We start from the raw sequence: 16,192 nt of genomic DNA, 5'->3' as shown, positions 1-16,192 counted from the left end.
CTTCCTTCTTCCTGGTTTGCGAGTGTGCGCATGCGCAGTAGAGTGAAAAGCCAAACTTTAACAGAGAAGTCGGCGCATGCGCCTGTCGTGTAGTCGCAGCTAAACAAAGCCGGAATAAGGAAGCGCACCCCTGAGTGAATTAGCCTTTTACTTGTCCTTTAAAAGTGGGAAACAAGTAGCACCAGGTAAAATGCTGGTTTTGCAGCAGCTAAACCAGCTGTTTTCAAGTATGATGCTTAGGAAAAGCCAGATAAGTGAGTTCTGGAGTAAATGGAGGGTTAGTAGGATAGGTCCTCCACTCCATACTCCACTTAATATTGTAGGGAGCTGCCTGATTAGGATGCAGGTGAGCAGCAAAAATAACAGAGCTGTGGGATTACACAGCATTAGGGTGAGTTGGGGGACTCAGGTGTTGACTGACTGAGAGGGGTTCACTCTCAGAGCAGCAAGGCTGCCTGCCTGTGTGAAGAACTCCCAGAGAGGCTGAGGGTGCTGCCTGCCACTGCAAGGAGCAGAGGAGCCGTGACTACGTGTATGAGTGCCGGAACGTTGAGGCTTAGTGAGAAGCCAAAGTGTGCCAGAAGCGGGTGAGTTACTATCCCAGGAGGGGAGAAACAGTGAGTGTGAGAGTGACCGTGGATGTGTGAAGGCCATTGGGGATGGTGAGAAGCCCCAGGAAAAGGTTCCAAGAGTTACCCAAGAAGGTGAGAGCCCCAAAAAGAAGCAACAGATCATGAACTGTTGATGAACTGTCTATAATGTTTATGTTGTAAAGAGTTTGTACCAAATAAACCTGTGTCTATTTTCTTGAAGAAGTGATGTCCCTGTCTCTTGTGCTCCTGATTCTCTGCTATGCTCCCTACCATAGCTAATTCCCCCAAAAATGACATGTACAGGCAGACAGAATACATACATAGAAGCATCACACAGTAGTATTCCTAAGTCTACTTTGCAAAATCAAATATTTTAACTGGTTTCCATTTCATGGGACTAGACCTGCAGCAAACCAATTACCTGTTTTTACAAAATGAAAACACTACCTTACCTAGAAGTGAGAAGGAATGTTTGTTACAGTCTCCGGCCAGCATGTAACTACAATCTCCATAAAAATCATAAAATGTCCCATCGAATGTCTGAATGTGATTTTCCCCAAAAAGGCTGCAGCGTGCCAGCACTGACCAGTCTAATTTTCCCTCTGCCACCAGGGGGCCTACAAAATAGGTTTTAATATGATTAGAATATTTTAACATGTTGTTACCATCTGCTGATATCACTGAGAAAAAAGTTTAATTTTTCCACATAAAATGTGCAACATAATTTAAAAATGTATGTTACTAAGTAAGCTTTATCAGAAAGGAATATGTAAATACAGCCATAAACACTTGCAGAAACGCTCTATCAAAAGAAACACAGGATTTATTTTGTTCTTGAGTGTATACATGTTCTTCTGTGTCAGACTTCCTTCTCTCAGAAAAATCCCTTAGATCACTGCACGAGTCTGCTCAGTTTGCTCCTCTCTACCCCACCCCTTTTTCTTCTCCCCTTCCCATCATCTCTCTCCCCCTCACAACTATGCTGTAATCTGAGCTACCAGCATCCAGATCTGCAGCAGTGAAGCTGCCAAGCCTCAATGGCAGGCTTTGGTAAAGCTTTCTACAGAATGAATATAGTGTTCTAGCTTACTCTATTGTGACTAATCTATTGGCAATAAACTACCAAAATCCCTTTCCTTTTCCTTTATAATATTATTTACCTATTGTTTTAATTAGTAAAATCTATGTTTTTTGAACTGAGGCTCCACCATGTTTGATCCTTGAAAGGAAGATAACTCAATTACTGATATAACCAGTGTGTACCATACTCCTGCTTGCAAAACAGTCACATCAAAGTGGTTATATACTGGTACTCTAATTATCTACTTCACAAGGACCAACCATGGAGGAGCCTCAGTTTCCCTGCCCTGTTTAGCTCATGAAATAACATTCAAATTTCATTAAAATATGGAATACTGTAAGTATGTTCAGCAAGCCCCATCCATCCATTTTATGTTGAATAAAGGGGGCATAATGCCACTTTAAATGGAAAGTCCAGTAGTAGGTTGGTTTAAAGGGAAACTATACCCCAGAACAATGTAGTTCTCAATAAAAATATCCAGCGTAAAACAGTTAATAAATAAACAATTTTCATAAAAATATACTTTTGGAGCATGTGCTACTGGGTAATCCTAAATAAAAATTGCCATTTTACATACATGCTAGGTCACATCAGCCAATGAATGGACAGAGTTCTGCCTTTTACTTCCACACTACAGTCAGAGCTGCATTATTTCTGTTCATGTGATCTCTGAGGGAACACACAGCACATCACTAAATGGTGGCTCAAGGAAAAGGATGTAAAATGGTAATATTTACTGAGATTCTTTAATAGGATAGATAATATAAACTATCTGTTAAGTATTCATTCTGGGGATATAGTTTTCCGTTAATTATTAACTGATTTGTTTGTGCCATTGCTGCATTAATTTAATGGCTTTGCCAATGGCCTATTTGGCATTTAACACTGGCAGTTCTTTTTATAAGTAGGATCATAAGTTGCAAATTTGCACTGAATAAATGGGATCTCGGAAATGCAGAATGTACAGTGTTATACTGTAACTTGGGAACTAGTACTGTAGAACTTATAATTCTAGGCCATGTAAAAGGTTATACTAACTACTTGGTTCACTGACAAACAGGCAAACAAGAAGTGACTTGTTTTGTAAAGCTGGCAGAGACACAGGAAAAGAACCCAAATCAGGAGGTAACTTACTAGAATGCAAGGGACAAACAAAAAATCTATAACTTGAAAAAATGGAGACATGAAATGAGCATCCACAAGGAACATTTGTGGGGATTTATTCCAGGTACATTTTTGGGACATAATTAGGCATAGTGAAAATGTGTCAGGACTACAATGGCTACCCAAAGCAATAAAAAATGCATTGAACAAACGCAGGGGGTAATTTAAAAACAATGGACAAATTTGTACCTGGGCAATAACCCATGGCAAGCATATTTGTTTTCATCGTCATAACTGCAACTGTCGAAAAGAACTTGTGTAAAATCTAGTGTTCAGTCAGCAAACTTCTCCATTTGTTTTACATGACTTTTGACACCGTTTTAGTTTTACACAGCATAATAAATAGGCCACTTAGAGTAAATAATATGGTTGCCAGAAGCGTCCAAGTAATTTTCTCAAAATACATAATACAGGTATGGGACCTGTTATCCAGAATGCTTGGGACCTTGGGTTTTCCGGATAAGGGATTTTTCCGTAATTTGGATCTCCATAATTTAAGTCTGCTAAAAATCAGGTAAATATTGAATAAACCCAATAGGCTTGTTTTGCCTCCAATAAGGATTAATTATATCTTAGTTGGGATCAAGTACAGGTACTGTTTTATTATTACAGAGAAAAGGGAATCATTTAACCATTAAATAAACCCAATAGGGCTGTTCTGCCCCCAATAAGGGGTAATTATATCTTAGTTGGGATCAAGTACAGGTACTGTTTTATTATTACAGAGAAAAAGGAATCATTTAACCATTAAATAAACCCAATAGGGCTGTTCTGCCCCCAATAAGGGGTAATTATATCTTAGTTGGGATCAAGTACAGGTACTGTTTTATTATTACAGAGAAAAGGGAATCATTTAACCATTAAATAAACCCAATAGGGCTGTTCTGCCCCCAATAAGGGGTAATTATATCTTAGTTGGGATCAAGAACAGGTACCCTTTTATTATTACAGGGAAAAAGGAAATCATTTTTAAAAATTTGAATTATTTGCTTATAATGGCAGTACCGCCGCTCCTTATACACAGAGTACGCACTCTGCGTAGGGCACCAACTCCCAGGGGGGCACCCAGTACCACCGCTCCCTACGCAGAGTGCGCACTCTGTGCACCAACATTCCAAGTCTTTGTCAGCAGCTCCTTCTCTCTTATGCGGCAGCGACAGGCCCTTTTATAAGGTTGCGCCCGTGCGTATGATGTCACACATCAGCGACGAGGCGCAACCTTATAGAAGTGCCTGTTGCCGCGGCATAAGAGAGAAGGAGCTGCTGACGAAGACTTGGTCTGTTGGGGGTACTTTCTATGGGGGCAATTGGGGGCACTGTGTGTGGGGGCTACTGTCTACGGGGGTAGTGTTTATGGGGGCAATTGGAGGCACTGTTTATGGGGGCAATTGGGGCACTGTGTATGGGGGCACTGTTTATGGGGGAAATTGGGGCACTGTGTATGGGGGCACATTCTATTGGGGCACTGTTTATGGGGGCAATTGGGGCACTGTGTATGGGGGAACTTTCTATTTGGGCACTGTGTATGAGGGCACTTTCTATTGGGGCACTGTGTATGGGGGCACTTTCTATTGGGGGCACTGTTTATGGGGGAAATTGGGGCACAGTGTATGGGGGCACTGTTTATGGGGGCACTTTCTATTTTTCTATTAGGGGCACTTTCTATTGGGGGCAATTGGGGGCACTGTTTATGGGGGCAATTGGGGCACTGTGTACGGGGGAACTTTCTATTGGGGCACTGTTTATGGGGGCAATTGGGGCACTTTCTATTGGGGGCACTGTTTATGGGGCAATTGGGGCACTGTGTATGGGGGAACTTCTATTGGGGGCACTTTCTATTGGGGGCACTGTTTATGGGGCAATTGGGGCACTGTGTATGGGGGCACTTTCTATTGGGGGCACTTGGGGCAGTGTTTATGGGGGAAATTGGGGCACTGTGTATGGGGGCACTTTCTATTGGGGGCACTGTGTGTGGGGGCTACTGTCTATGGGGGGCACTGTTTATGGGGGCAATTGGGGCACTGTGTATGGGGGCACTTTCTATTGGGGGCACTGTGTGGGGGCTACTGTATATGGGGGGTACTGTCTATGGGGCAATTGGGGGCACTTATGGGGCAATTGGGGCACTGTGTATGGGGGCACTTTCTATTGGGGGCACTGCGTGTGGGGGCTACTGTCTACGGGGGGCACTGTTTATGGGGGCAATTGGGGCACTGTGTATGGGGGCACTTTCTGTTGGGGGCACTTCTGTAATATTTGGGGGAGGGGGCTCAAAAGTAAATTTCTGCTTAGGGCACCCATTTGGCCAGCAGCGGCCCTGTATAATGGAGTCTATGGGAGATGGCCTTTCCGTAATTTGGAACTTTCTGGATAATGGGATCCCATACCTGTATGTACAGTTTTTGGATCCCTCATAAAGACGTTATACACTTCTTACTATGGGTTATGCGAGCAAAAGGTTCCTTTCAAGAACCCAAATAATTGCTATTTAGAACAATTATAAGATGTGCAATACTGCAAACACAACAGGGCTAGAACACAAAGTAAATATGTTTGGTTTTTGGTTTATAAATGTAAAATCAATGAGCATAATAAACATTCTGATCTTTCTGATGTTTCCTGTTACCTGTAGTGAATTTGTAGATCAGCCCCAGAGCCAAGAACAGTAGGTGCTTCATCTGCATAATACAAATATTGTATATATAATTGCTACTTCCAATGTTTGTGCTGTAAATATTACATCTGAGATGTCTATAAGCAAACAAATGTCACACTTTTTGAAAAAAAAAAAAAACGAACATGCCTCTAAAATAAACAATACATTTAAAAGCAAAGATACGACAAATATTTGGCATAATTTCAACAACAATAATTTCAACAATAACCACTTGAGATACATTATTCTTTAAAAAGTGAAGGAAATCCCAGTTTGTATTATTTCACATTTTTCAGCAAATATTTGGCATCATTTCAACAATAACCATTTAAATATATTTTACAAATATTATTATTATAAAAAAAGCTGCAAGTCGCTACTTACATTTTTTAGCATTTTATATTTACTGCAGCTTTAAAAAATGTATATTTTGATTTTGTATTTAAATTCATTCATTCTGTATTTAAATTCATGTCATGATGGGTAACATAGGTAACGATATTTATAAAGCTTTGCAGATTGGAGGTCATAAGATTTTATGCATATTAACCGCCATATGTAATAAAAAGCACAAAGTTTGCCCAGGTGCAGTAACTCAAGCAAGCAGTGAGATATATATTTTATAAAAGGTAACCAGCAAATGCTACCAGCTCATTGGCTACTATAGATAACTATATCAAACTCCTAATGTGAATAAAACCAAAATGCTCCCATACTATAAAGTTAAAAGAAAAATACATTTGAATTACTATGCAATATATATTGACTACATTTGAAAGCCCAATACAAAGCAAAAAATATGACATTATAATAATGCAATGTAAAAATAGCAGCATATATCTATCAAGTAAAAAAAATGCAAAAAAATGTATCTAAATCCCTAACATGTCGGGGTACAGAGATATGTCAATGAGCCACTGAGTAAGGTGCAAACAGATGTTCCTCAGCACTCTTAGCAACTACATTGTAACTTTTTTAGGCACTGTTATGGGGATAAAGACTTGTTTCCCTTTGTTGGTCTTTAGGGATTTGAATGCTCCAAGAAAAGAAAATTTGCTTTGATATATCTGTATGGAAAAAGTTACCTTTATGAAGCTGAGATAAGAAAATGAAGATGGATATTCTTGGTTTATTCTTTGGTGGACCCAAACTTTAGCAACCCATTACTCTTGTCATCTTGAGCTCCTGGACCAGAGTAGGCTGCTCCACAGTCCCAGTATCTTATGTATACTTAGCACAGGAACTTTTGTTCATTAGTAGGAAAGATAAATGGTGAGTGCTACATCCTCTTAATCCACACACAATGGTGTACAACTGCTATCAGCAGAATCAGCTGGTTAAATTACTTGGTGGGAACAATGTAAGGAAGTCCCATTAGGAACAGGGTCGTGAGTGATTTGACTTTGAACAAGGTTTATATGAAATATTCATGTTAATACTGAAGGGCCAACTCAGACGTCAGAGAGGGCATTCAAAAGAGCATGTTTTTGTTTGGGTTTGGTTAAAATAATTGAAATTTTGCCATAAAAAGCAACATAGTTATGCAGAATTTATAGAAAGAAGTAAGATGAGCAAATTAAACATCTTTACCTGCTTCTAAGTGCCCTCTAGGCAGGAAACGCATAAGGCTTTTTCTGCCTGTGTTTGAAGGTCGTTCGACAATAAATAGCTTATTAGTGTTATATATGGTGTAATATTCTTAATATTGATTCATCTTATAATATAAAACTGATCTCCAATGTTGCTGTCATATATTCAGATTCTAGGTTTTTAATTATTTATCATGGTGGTGGACTTGTGATCCCCAACCAGTGTCTCAGGGGCAACATGTTGCTCACCAACCCCTTGGGTGTTGCTCTCAGTGCCTCCAAACCAGGTAGTTATTTTTGAATTCCTGACTTGGTGGCAAGTTTTGGTTGAATAAAAACAAGATTTACTACCAAATAAAGCCTCCTGTAAGCTGATAGTGTGCATAGAGGCTGCCTAATAGCCAATCTTAGCCCTTATTTGGCACATCAATGAATTTCATGATGCTTTTGTTGCTCTCCAAGTCTTTTTACATTTAACTGTAGCTCACAAGTAAGAAAGGTTGGGGACCCCTTAGAGAATCACCTTCTACATATAGATAATAGAGGTCATATACGTTAAGGGTACACGGGATAACTGCAACTTTAAAGCAGCAAAGATACATTTAGTTATGGGGACTATCATGGCAGACTTACTAGGACATTTTTCTGGCATTATTTTGGCAGAAACCCTGGTAAATTGCTTGGGAAATGCTCTGCTCACAAGTGCTGGCCATAAAGTAGTGATATACTGGAGAGATAAGAGAAGTCTGCAAAAAAGACTGCCTATTTTCTATCTATGAGCTATTGGTTCCCAAAATAACTATGCAGATTTGGCTTGCCAATATTTTTCTGTAATCAAACTTTAGAAGAATGGAGAGCTAGAAGCAATGACTGCATAAGTTAAACAGAGAGACAAATTTACCAGGAGCAAGCAAGATTCTCATTGGAGAATCCCCTTTTCTTTCACTGGTCCACAGCAGGCCTGGGAAGATGTTTAATTAGACTATTTGGGAATCATTGATCACTGGTCCAATTGTGAGGAAGACATTTGTACCCTCTCTGAGACATATAGGGGTGTCCTATCTCTGACAGTTCTGATAATGTGCACAGAGATCTAACAAGATTAAAACAGACTGTCTAAGATTGGGTAAATAGTAGAGATGCACAGAAATGTTTAATTAAGCCAAATACCAAATCCTCCATGCCGGTAGGTATATATACATATATTAGTTGGCCAAAGAGCAATTAAGGATAGAACTAAATGCCTCAATTCCATAAGTGAAAGTTATTCATTTACCCAGGCATTGCAGCAAGGACATGTGTGTAACATGAAACCTCTAAAATACCTGTTGTTAATGTATTCCATTAATATTGGCTCATTTTAAGCCCTCCATCACCCTAAAGTTACTGGTTCCTCTCTGAAATTCCAATGAGGGACAATATACATATGTGTTTGTTTTTTTTATTTCCACACATGATACTGGGTTCTTTAATATCAGTTTACGCTTAAGATGCTATGCCTAGATTTGGTTGGGCAGTTTGGCTGATATCATCCATAATGCCGCTTTGGGCACTAGTTTCACAAATCATTTTATGATCCTGTCAGATTACGGATTACCTGCCAAAAGTGAAAATTCCATCTGCCAGAACACAAGACTTCATGAGAATTCAGTGGTTTAGTAAGTAAAGAGCTGCCCTTAGCTGTTATGTGATTGGTTGCCATAGGTGATTAAAGCAGTCTATCCACGTCTATCCTCTGTGGAGCAAAGTTTTTTGTGGTGGTACTGGGAAATTACCTATTTTTTGTGGTGGTACTGGGATATTATTAAAGCAAGTGTCTCCAAAGCAGAAAGACAGATGACTGAGGATTAGCAGTGTCATACACTCAATGATATATCTTTAAGAATCTTCTCAGCAACATATTCAAGTTGACAGCAAGATTAGTCTGCCTCTATGTAGTTTTCAGGATATGGCATTGTAGTCATCATGCAAACATGGACCAAATTCTTGGTGCACAACCAACCACTGTTAACCCACATTGGTTGAGAACTGCTCTTTTGGTATCATTGAAGCCAAAGGGCCCTCTGCCTCTTGAAAGAAGCAAGAAAATATTGTTTTGCTATGCTCGTGCATACAGCTCAGGGATGAATTTGTGTCCATACTATTTTAGGGATGGGGCCCCAATAGATTTTTAATGTAGACTAGTTACATCACGGGTAAAGGTTACTATTTGTAAAGGCTACTCTGTGTAAGTCCCAGAACAACTGAAATGGTTGGAACTCAGAATCCATTTAGGTGACGGGGAGAGTTGTTAATGCAGAGCAATTAGCACCCTGCTGAGTATTGCAGTGCATAAAGAATGACATTCTAATGGACTTTTAGAGCTGTCTTGTGGCATGCAAATGGAATTATTATGGGTAAAATACCCTTGCTACCAATTCACTTTGAGCAGTTTTAACAATTATTAAAAATAAATATGTTCTCTTCGCTAGTAAGTGGAAAGAGCACTTTGCAGAATGAGGATTCATTGTTATATTTTTGCTGAATAAGCGTTTAGATAAGTTGACCAGAGAAACAACCTAGAAGACTGTTCACCCATGTAAGCATATATTCTTGTTTTTAAATATGGTTGAAACAGCCATACTACTTGCACTAAAGAATTAAAATTAAAGGGGAATTTGCAATTGTAACGGTAAATACTTAATTTGAAAAAGACTTTCCATCTCTACAACCACAAGTATTCTGATTCCCTTCAGCATCACTGACCCAAATCAGGAAAGGAAAGAATAAGTTAGTGGTCACTTAAAGATGGACGCAGTCGTGCCACAAATTTAAATGACTGGTACTAGCAAGGTGCTTGCATCCAAAGTCCCTCTGAATTTAGTGCAAGTGCATCTATTGATGATGTGGTTACAGCTACCTCCACTTAGAAGGTAATAGCTCTTGCTTGCACCTAAAGAATGGGCCTCAGATGTGATTTTGACACCAGTAGACAAAAGTTGTAAAGTCATTCAAGCCGAAACACAAATGCAACTAAACGTGTTTTGAAGCATCTTTCTAAAGACTTACCAAGTATCCCTTATTTCTACTGCCCAGAAATGCACTGCATATTCAACATGAGGTCAAATTAGCGATTTATTAAGGAAAACTAAAGCTGAAATCACTGAAATCACTGAAATCCCTTACCTGAAATCGTGGGCTGTTGCTCCAGTTTGCAAAAATCTGAGCTTGACCAGAGTATTTCTGCAGAAGTATCTCGGCGCCATCTTCGAATTCTTCTGTATTCATTCAGTTGCATGCAACAAGATTGAACTTAGAAACGAATAGCCGGCTTTTTCACTCTAGAGCGCATACACATGCCCAAACTGCGGCAAAGAAGAAGAGAGAAAAAAAGATTGCTTCAAAGAACTAAGATATGCCCCGGGCCAGGGCAGTTTTCTGCTAACAGAAGCACCAGCTTGGGGTATCAGGTAAGTGATTACATTCACTTGGGGGTACCTAACTTTTTTCACCCCCAGTGATGTAATATTTCCTTCTCCTATAAAGAGATAAATGCCACTGAATGGCATTACCTAGAGTTGCACAGTTTGTTATACACAAAAAAAACCCAAATCAAGTGCAGGACTAATATCAAGAAATAGCACTTGTTTAAGGATAGTCTATGGATCAATTCAACCGGCCCTTGGATTAGAATTGGCCACTTTAGATTAAAGCAATGCATTTATTAGCTCATTTACCAGTTTCTTGTCTTCTGCTCCCCTCCTCATAGAAAACAATTACATTTGTCTGGCAAGATGTATTAAGCATAAAACCATGCTGGCACAAAATCATTGTGTTGCAATATCTTACCCTTTAATACCTCCTCCAAAAGCTTTTCTACTACTAATATCAAGCTACCAGGCTTTTCAGGCTTAAAACAGGATCCCTTTCTCAATAATGGCACCACATTAGCAATTCACCAATCTCTCAACACCAGGCCAGACATCAGAGAATCCTAAAAGTTTACGTTAAGTGCTTTGGCAACCACAGAGCTGATCTCCTTTAGCTTCACTAAATGCACCACATGTGAATTACCAATACAGATTCCATGCACCCTGTACTTTGCACCTTATTCAGCAACTGGTGTACTGTACTGTACTGGCACAAGGTGCAAGTATAAAGGAGTGTGGGCTGCAAGTTTTAAACAGCATCTGAATGGGTGCAATGTCACATTTGTAAAGAAAAAAAAGCAGAAGATACAGAAAAATATGTGGAGGCTGAAATGACTGAACTCTGGGCAAAGATAAGAGATCTGAACTCTGAGAAAACCCTTGTAGAATGCAGGGACTGTAAAAAGTTTACTATTGGGGAACAATATAAAACAATACAATATCAGATATGTGCTCATTTTAAACAAACAGAGAAAGGGCCACATTGTGCTTCTCTTCTGTGTGACCTTATTGAACAATGCACCATCATTCTTTATAAATGCCTATGCATGTGTGAGACCGGCTATTAAAAATATTTTCCCACTAGATAAAATAAATATCACTGTATTTAAGCAGAAGGGTTCAGGATGCAGATTTACAGTAGGTGACCAACGCGGAAGCAAATTAGATAAAAGTTGAAACTAGAAAGGAAAGTTTGAGAACAAACATCATGCCCGCTTTTGGGCATCCAACAATCATCATATTTTCATTCAGGCTGACCCCAGGAGTGTGTGATTTAAGTTTGGGGAGTGTAGCTGTGAGCTGTAAGATTGGCAGAAGTTTCAATTTCCCAATGGGGGAAATTTTATTGGCTGTTGTTGGCCCCTCCCACTTTGGGGGTCATCCAACAAATGTCGCTGTTTCATTCGGGGTGACCCCATTATTATGTTATTCAAGTTTGGGGGGTGTAGCTTCAAAGCTGTAAGCATGGTAGCAGTTTGAAAATCTCCCTGTCAAAGTCAAATGGGAGAATTGGGGTGTTCAGAGCGGTGCCACATAAAGACTGGGGACAGGATCGCTTAGAAAAGCACAAGCAACCTGCTCCGCTATAGGGCGAAGAAGTGTGGAGAGTTTTGGTGTTGTACCCCTAAAACTGTAGGAGGAGTAGCGTTTAGAAAATGGGGGGCGCTAAGGATAAGAAGAAGAAAAAGCTGAAGAATAAGTCGAAGAACAGTCTCTTGGGTTTTTCAACCCAACATAATGACTTAGCTTAATTAAAGGACATTGAAAATGTACACAAGCAGCAATAGTTAAAGGAATACTGTCGTCCCCAATGCTTCCTTTATTATACGTTTTTTTTATGCCGCGTTGTGTGTATTTTCGTTGCGGTTTTCTGTGAATTAAGATCGAGTTACCAGGAAATGATAATTTAAAACTGCCATAGTGTTGTTTCCACTTGCTTTCTTCTCCCAATCTAAAGCTGACTAGACACAGGAAGGGGCATTTATCAAGAATAACGTAGAATGCAAAGTGCAAACAAATAGGCACAATTCACCATGTTTTTACACGTAGCTTCACTAATGTTGTACATTAGGGCTTCTGTACCAGCCCAAGGCACCCACAGCCCTTGAGCAGGGAAGATCTGTGCCCCCAACAATGCCCCCAGTAGCTCCCAATCTCCTTTACTGCTGATTCACTGCATATGCTCTGTGCTGCTGTCACTTACTAAGCTTAGGGACCGATTCACCATATACTTAATATAAAAGTCATCATATAAGGCTGATTAGTAATTAATTCAGCTTATTAGTACATGGCAGCTCAGAAACAAGTGCAATTAGCATGGGAAATTTAAATAACCCACCCCATAGTATTACCTTATATCAGGGATCCCCAACCTTTTATTCCTGTGAGCCACATTCAAATGGAAAAAGTTTTGGAGAGCAACACAAGCATGAAAAAAGTTCCTGGAGGTGACAATGAGAGCTATAATTGGCTATTTGATAACCCCCATGTTGACTGGCAGCCTACAGAAGGCTCTGCTTGGCCGTACAACTATTTTTTTATTCAATCAAAACTTGCTTCCTAACCAGAAATTCAAAAATAAACACCTGCTTTGGGGACACTGGGAGCAACATCCAAGGGGTTGGAGAGCTCACAAGCCACTGGTTGGGGATCACTGCCTTATATGATAGGTCAGCCTCATCTTCTGCTTGATAATTTGTGACAACCCCTAAGCTCAGCTTCTCAACAGCTGCCCAGAGTACACTGAGTATGTGAGTGTCACTGACACTCCTAACAGAATCTGCCACAGAGACAACCCTCCTACCCATTACCCAACATAATTTAGACACTTCAGTTAGGGAGTTCCGACAGCCTTGTGCTGGACTTGACCCTGAAGACAGATTCTGGATGCAAATTTCCATTGGATGAACACTAAGGAGCATGATTTTGCACCCCTTAGTGTCTGTAAATGACCCCCAGAAAAATCCACTCTATTAACTTGACTGGCCAAAACAGATCACATTATAGAGACCTCTCGGGGGAGGATAGCATTCATGGTCGATGCAGACCATACCTGATAAAATTTTAAAACCTAATTTTGGCCCCACATCCAAGCCAATTAGCTGCTGACTATGGAATGACACTGGGCAATTTCAGCATGCATATGTAAGATTTAATATAATACTAATAATAATATTATTCACCCATCTTACTAGGGTCATGGTTCTTTTGAGAAGCAGATATGTAATCCAAATAATCCACACCAATAAGTGCATATAAGTGGGAATGTATTGAATAATACATCAAACAATTGCTACACATAAATGATTATTTAATTAATTATACAGTCTACATTATTGTTCCCACCAGTGTAAAAGAATAAAGGTCAGCTTGTCTTTCCATCATGGCTGTTCTCCGGCACCTCTGGTCTGCAGTCCTACTGCAGTAACTGGCTCCTCTGCCTAGTGCTCACTTTTTATAGAAAGGTCCCAGTGTATGTATATATATATATATATATATATCTAAGTCCCAGATGCTCCGAGTAGCTAGGATTAAAAGTGATGCAGATGAACGTAACAAGGGGCTTGAAGCTATGTCAAATCGATTTGTAGAGAGAGGCTATCCCCCGCAGGATATTCAGAAAGTTAAACAATGGGCACAAGGCTTAGACAGAGCTGGCTTATTACAGAAACGAGAAGCTAGGGATAAAAATGATAGCAAACTGTTCTATACCAGTACATTTGGTCCATGCAGTGCCCTGACAAGAAAATCTCTTTTGCAGTATTGGCCACTTATCTACACGGACAATGAGTTGTCTAAATTGGTGGACAAGAAATTGTGCTTTGGATACACACGTAATAGGAACCTGAGGGAACTCCTGACTCCTGCGGATCCGGTGGGCAAGTATTTAATTACAACAGGAAACAGTTCCCAAAAATGTGGGGTATTTAAATGTGGCAACTGTGTGATGTGTAATACATTAATCTTGGGGGATAAATTTTATCACCCGCATAATGGGAAACCCTTTACGATCAGACATAGACTAACTTGTTTATCACAAAATGTAGTGTATCTGATCAAATGCCCTTGTGGGCTAATATATTGTGGAAAAACAAACAGACAATTGAAAGATAGGATCAGTATGCACCGCTCCACTATACGGGCAGCATTGGATCCCGAGTATGATAAAAAGAAGGGGAAACAGGATATCTCAAAGCAACAGATTGCACAGCATTGGGCAAAAGCGAGACATTCTATTTCTTCTTTTAACCCTTTTACTGCCAGCCATTTTGGTCAAAGCGGAACTTGTATTGCCAGACAGTTTTTGAACATTTTGCACTGTTTCACTTTAGGGGCCTTTCCTCGGGGGGACTTTTAGTTTACCAAGGAAAACAATATATCGTTTTTTTCAGAACAACCTAAGCTTTCAAAATATGGTAGAATTTTTGTGTAATTCCAATTCTGTAACAAGATATAGGCTTCTAAATGTCTAAAAATGCAAAAAAAATCAAATTTTCCATAATATAATCACACATACTAGAAACAAAAATTATTTTATGCACGAATATACAACTGATTTGGAAAGTCCCATGTCTCCTGAACGTGCCAATACCAAATATATATAGTTTTATGGAGATTTCTCACTTGTATAGGTCAAAAACTCCCAGCAGTACACTACCAAATTCCCAAAGCACTGCTCCAAAAAAACTGCATACTTTGGATTTCAAGGCCAAAATTCCACTAACAGAAGGTTTATCCCAGAAAATTGTACATTTTTGGAAAGAACAGATTCTGGGGAATACAGAATAGGCACAACTGTCTGTCTACTCCAAACTATCAAGTCGCAATGCTTTCCTAAAGTTATTGGTTTTTATCAAAATTTGTGATTTTTTTTAAAAATCGCTTCAAAGCTTCCAGTCTATAGTATCTTATCTCCTACAGGTCATAAAGTAACCAAATAAAACACCCTAAATATGAATGCCTGGGGTCCACTGAACAGTTTGATGCCCAATATGTATAGGTTTACCTAAGTATGTGGCATGTAGGGGCCCCAATGTGAACATACCCCATATGAACTGTCATTTCTGTCATTTCAGCTTCTGCAAAATCAACACATTTACATCATTATATGTGGGATAAAGCTAGTAAAAAGTATGCTCACCCCAGAAAGTCATATATTTTTGGAAAGTACACATTCGCCCGAATCTAAAATGGGTACCCATGTCTTTCTACTCCAAAGTACCAAGCCGCACAGCTTTTCTAAAGTTAGCAATTTTGATGACATTTCCAAAAATCCCCTCAAAGCTTCCACTTTGAAGCATCTTATCTCCCACATAGCATTAGGTACCAAGATAAAACACCCTGAATTTGAACGCCAGGGGTCCACTGAACAGTTTGATGCCCAATATGTATAGGTTTACCTAAGTATGTGGCATGTAGGGGCCCCAATGTGAACATACCCCATATGAACTGTCATTTCTGTCATTTCAGCTTCTGCAAAATCAACACATTTACATCATTATATGTGGGATGAAGCTAGTAAAAAGTACGCTCACCCCAGAAAGTCATATATTTTTGGAAAGTACACATTCCCCCGAATCTAAAATGGGTACCCATGTCTTTCTATTCCAAAGTACCAAGCCGCACAGCTTTTCTAAAGTTAGCAATTTTGATGACATTTCCAAAAATCCCCTCAAAGCTTCCATTTTGAAGCATCTTAT

The 16,192-nt window shown here is 39.6% G+C and overlaps 1 protein-coding gene across 3 annotated transcripts in view; it reads right to left on the bottom strand.

Moving 5' to 3' along the window:
- The window catches only part of vwf (von Willebrand factor), a 114,904-nt gene that overhangs the window by 91,571 nt on the left and 7,141 nt on the right, over window positions 1-16,192 (bottom strand). Inside the window, exons 2-4 of one of the 3 annotated variants that reach the window (XM_031897751.1) lie at window positions 10,249-10,427; window positions 5,465-5,516; window positions 1,046-1,210 (exon numbers count right to left, since the gene is read on the bottom strand). In XM_031897751.1, the coding sequence (XP_031753611.1) occupies window positions 1,046-1,210; window positions 5,465-5,516; window positions 10,249-10,350 (319 nt within the window). In that variant the 5' untranslated portion in view covers window positions 10,351-10,427. 3 annotated transcript variants of the gene reach the window in all.

This window comes from Xenopus tropicalis, chromosome 3 (assembly GCF_000004195.4).
Source record: "Xenopus tropicalis strain Nigerian chromosome 3, UCB_Xtro_10.0, whole genome shotgun sequence".
Taxonomy (NCBI): Eukaryota; Metazoa; Chordata; class Amphibia; order Anura; family Pipidae; genus Xenopus; species Xenopus tropicalis.
This window is presented reverse-complemented; position numbering and strand designations above follow the sequence as displayed.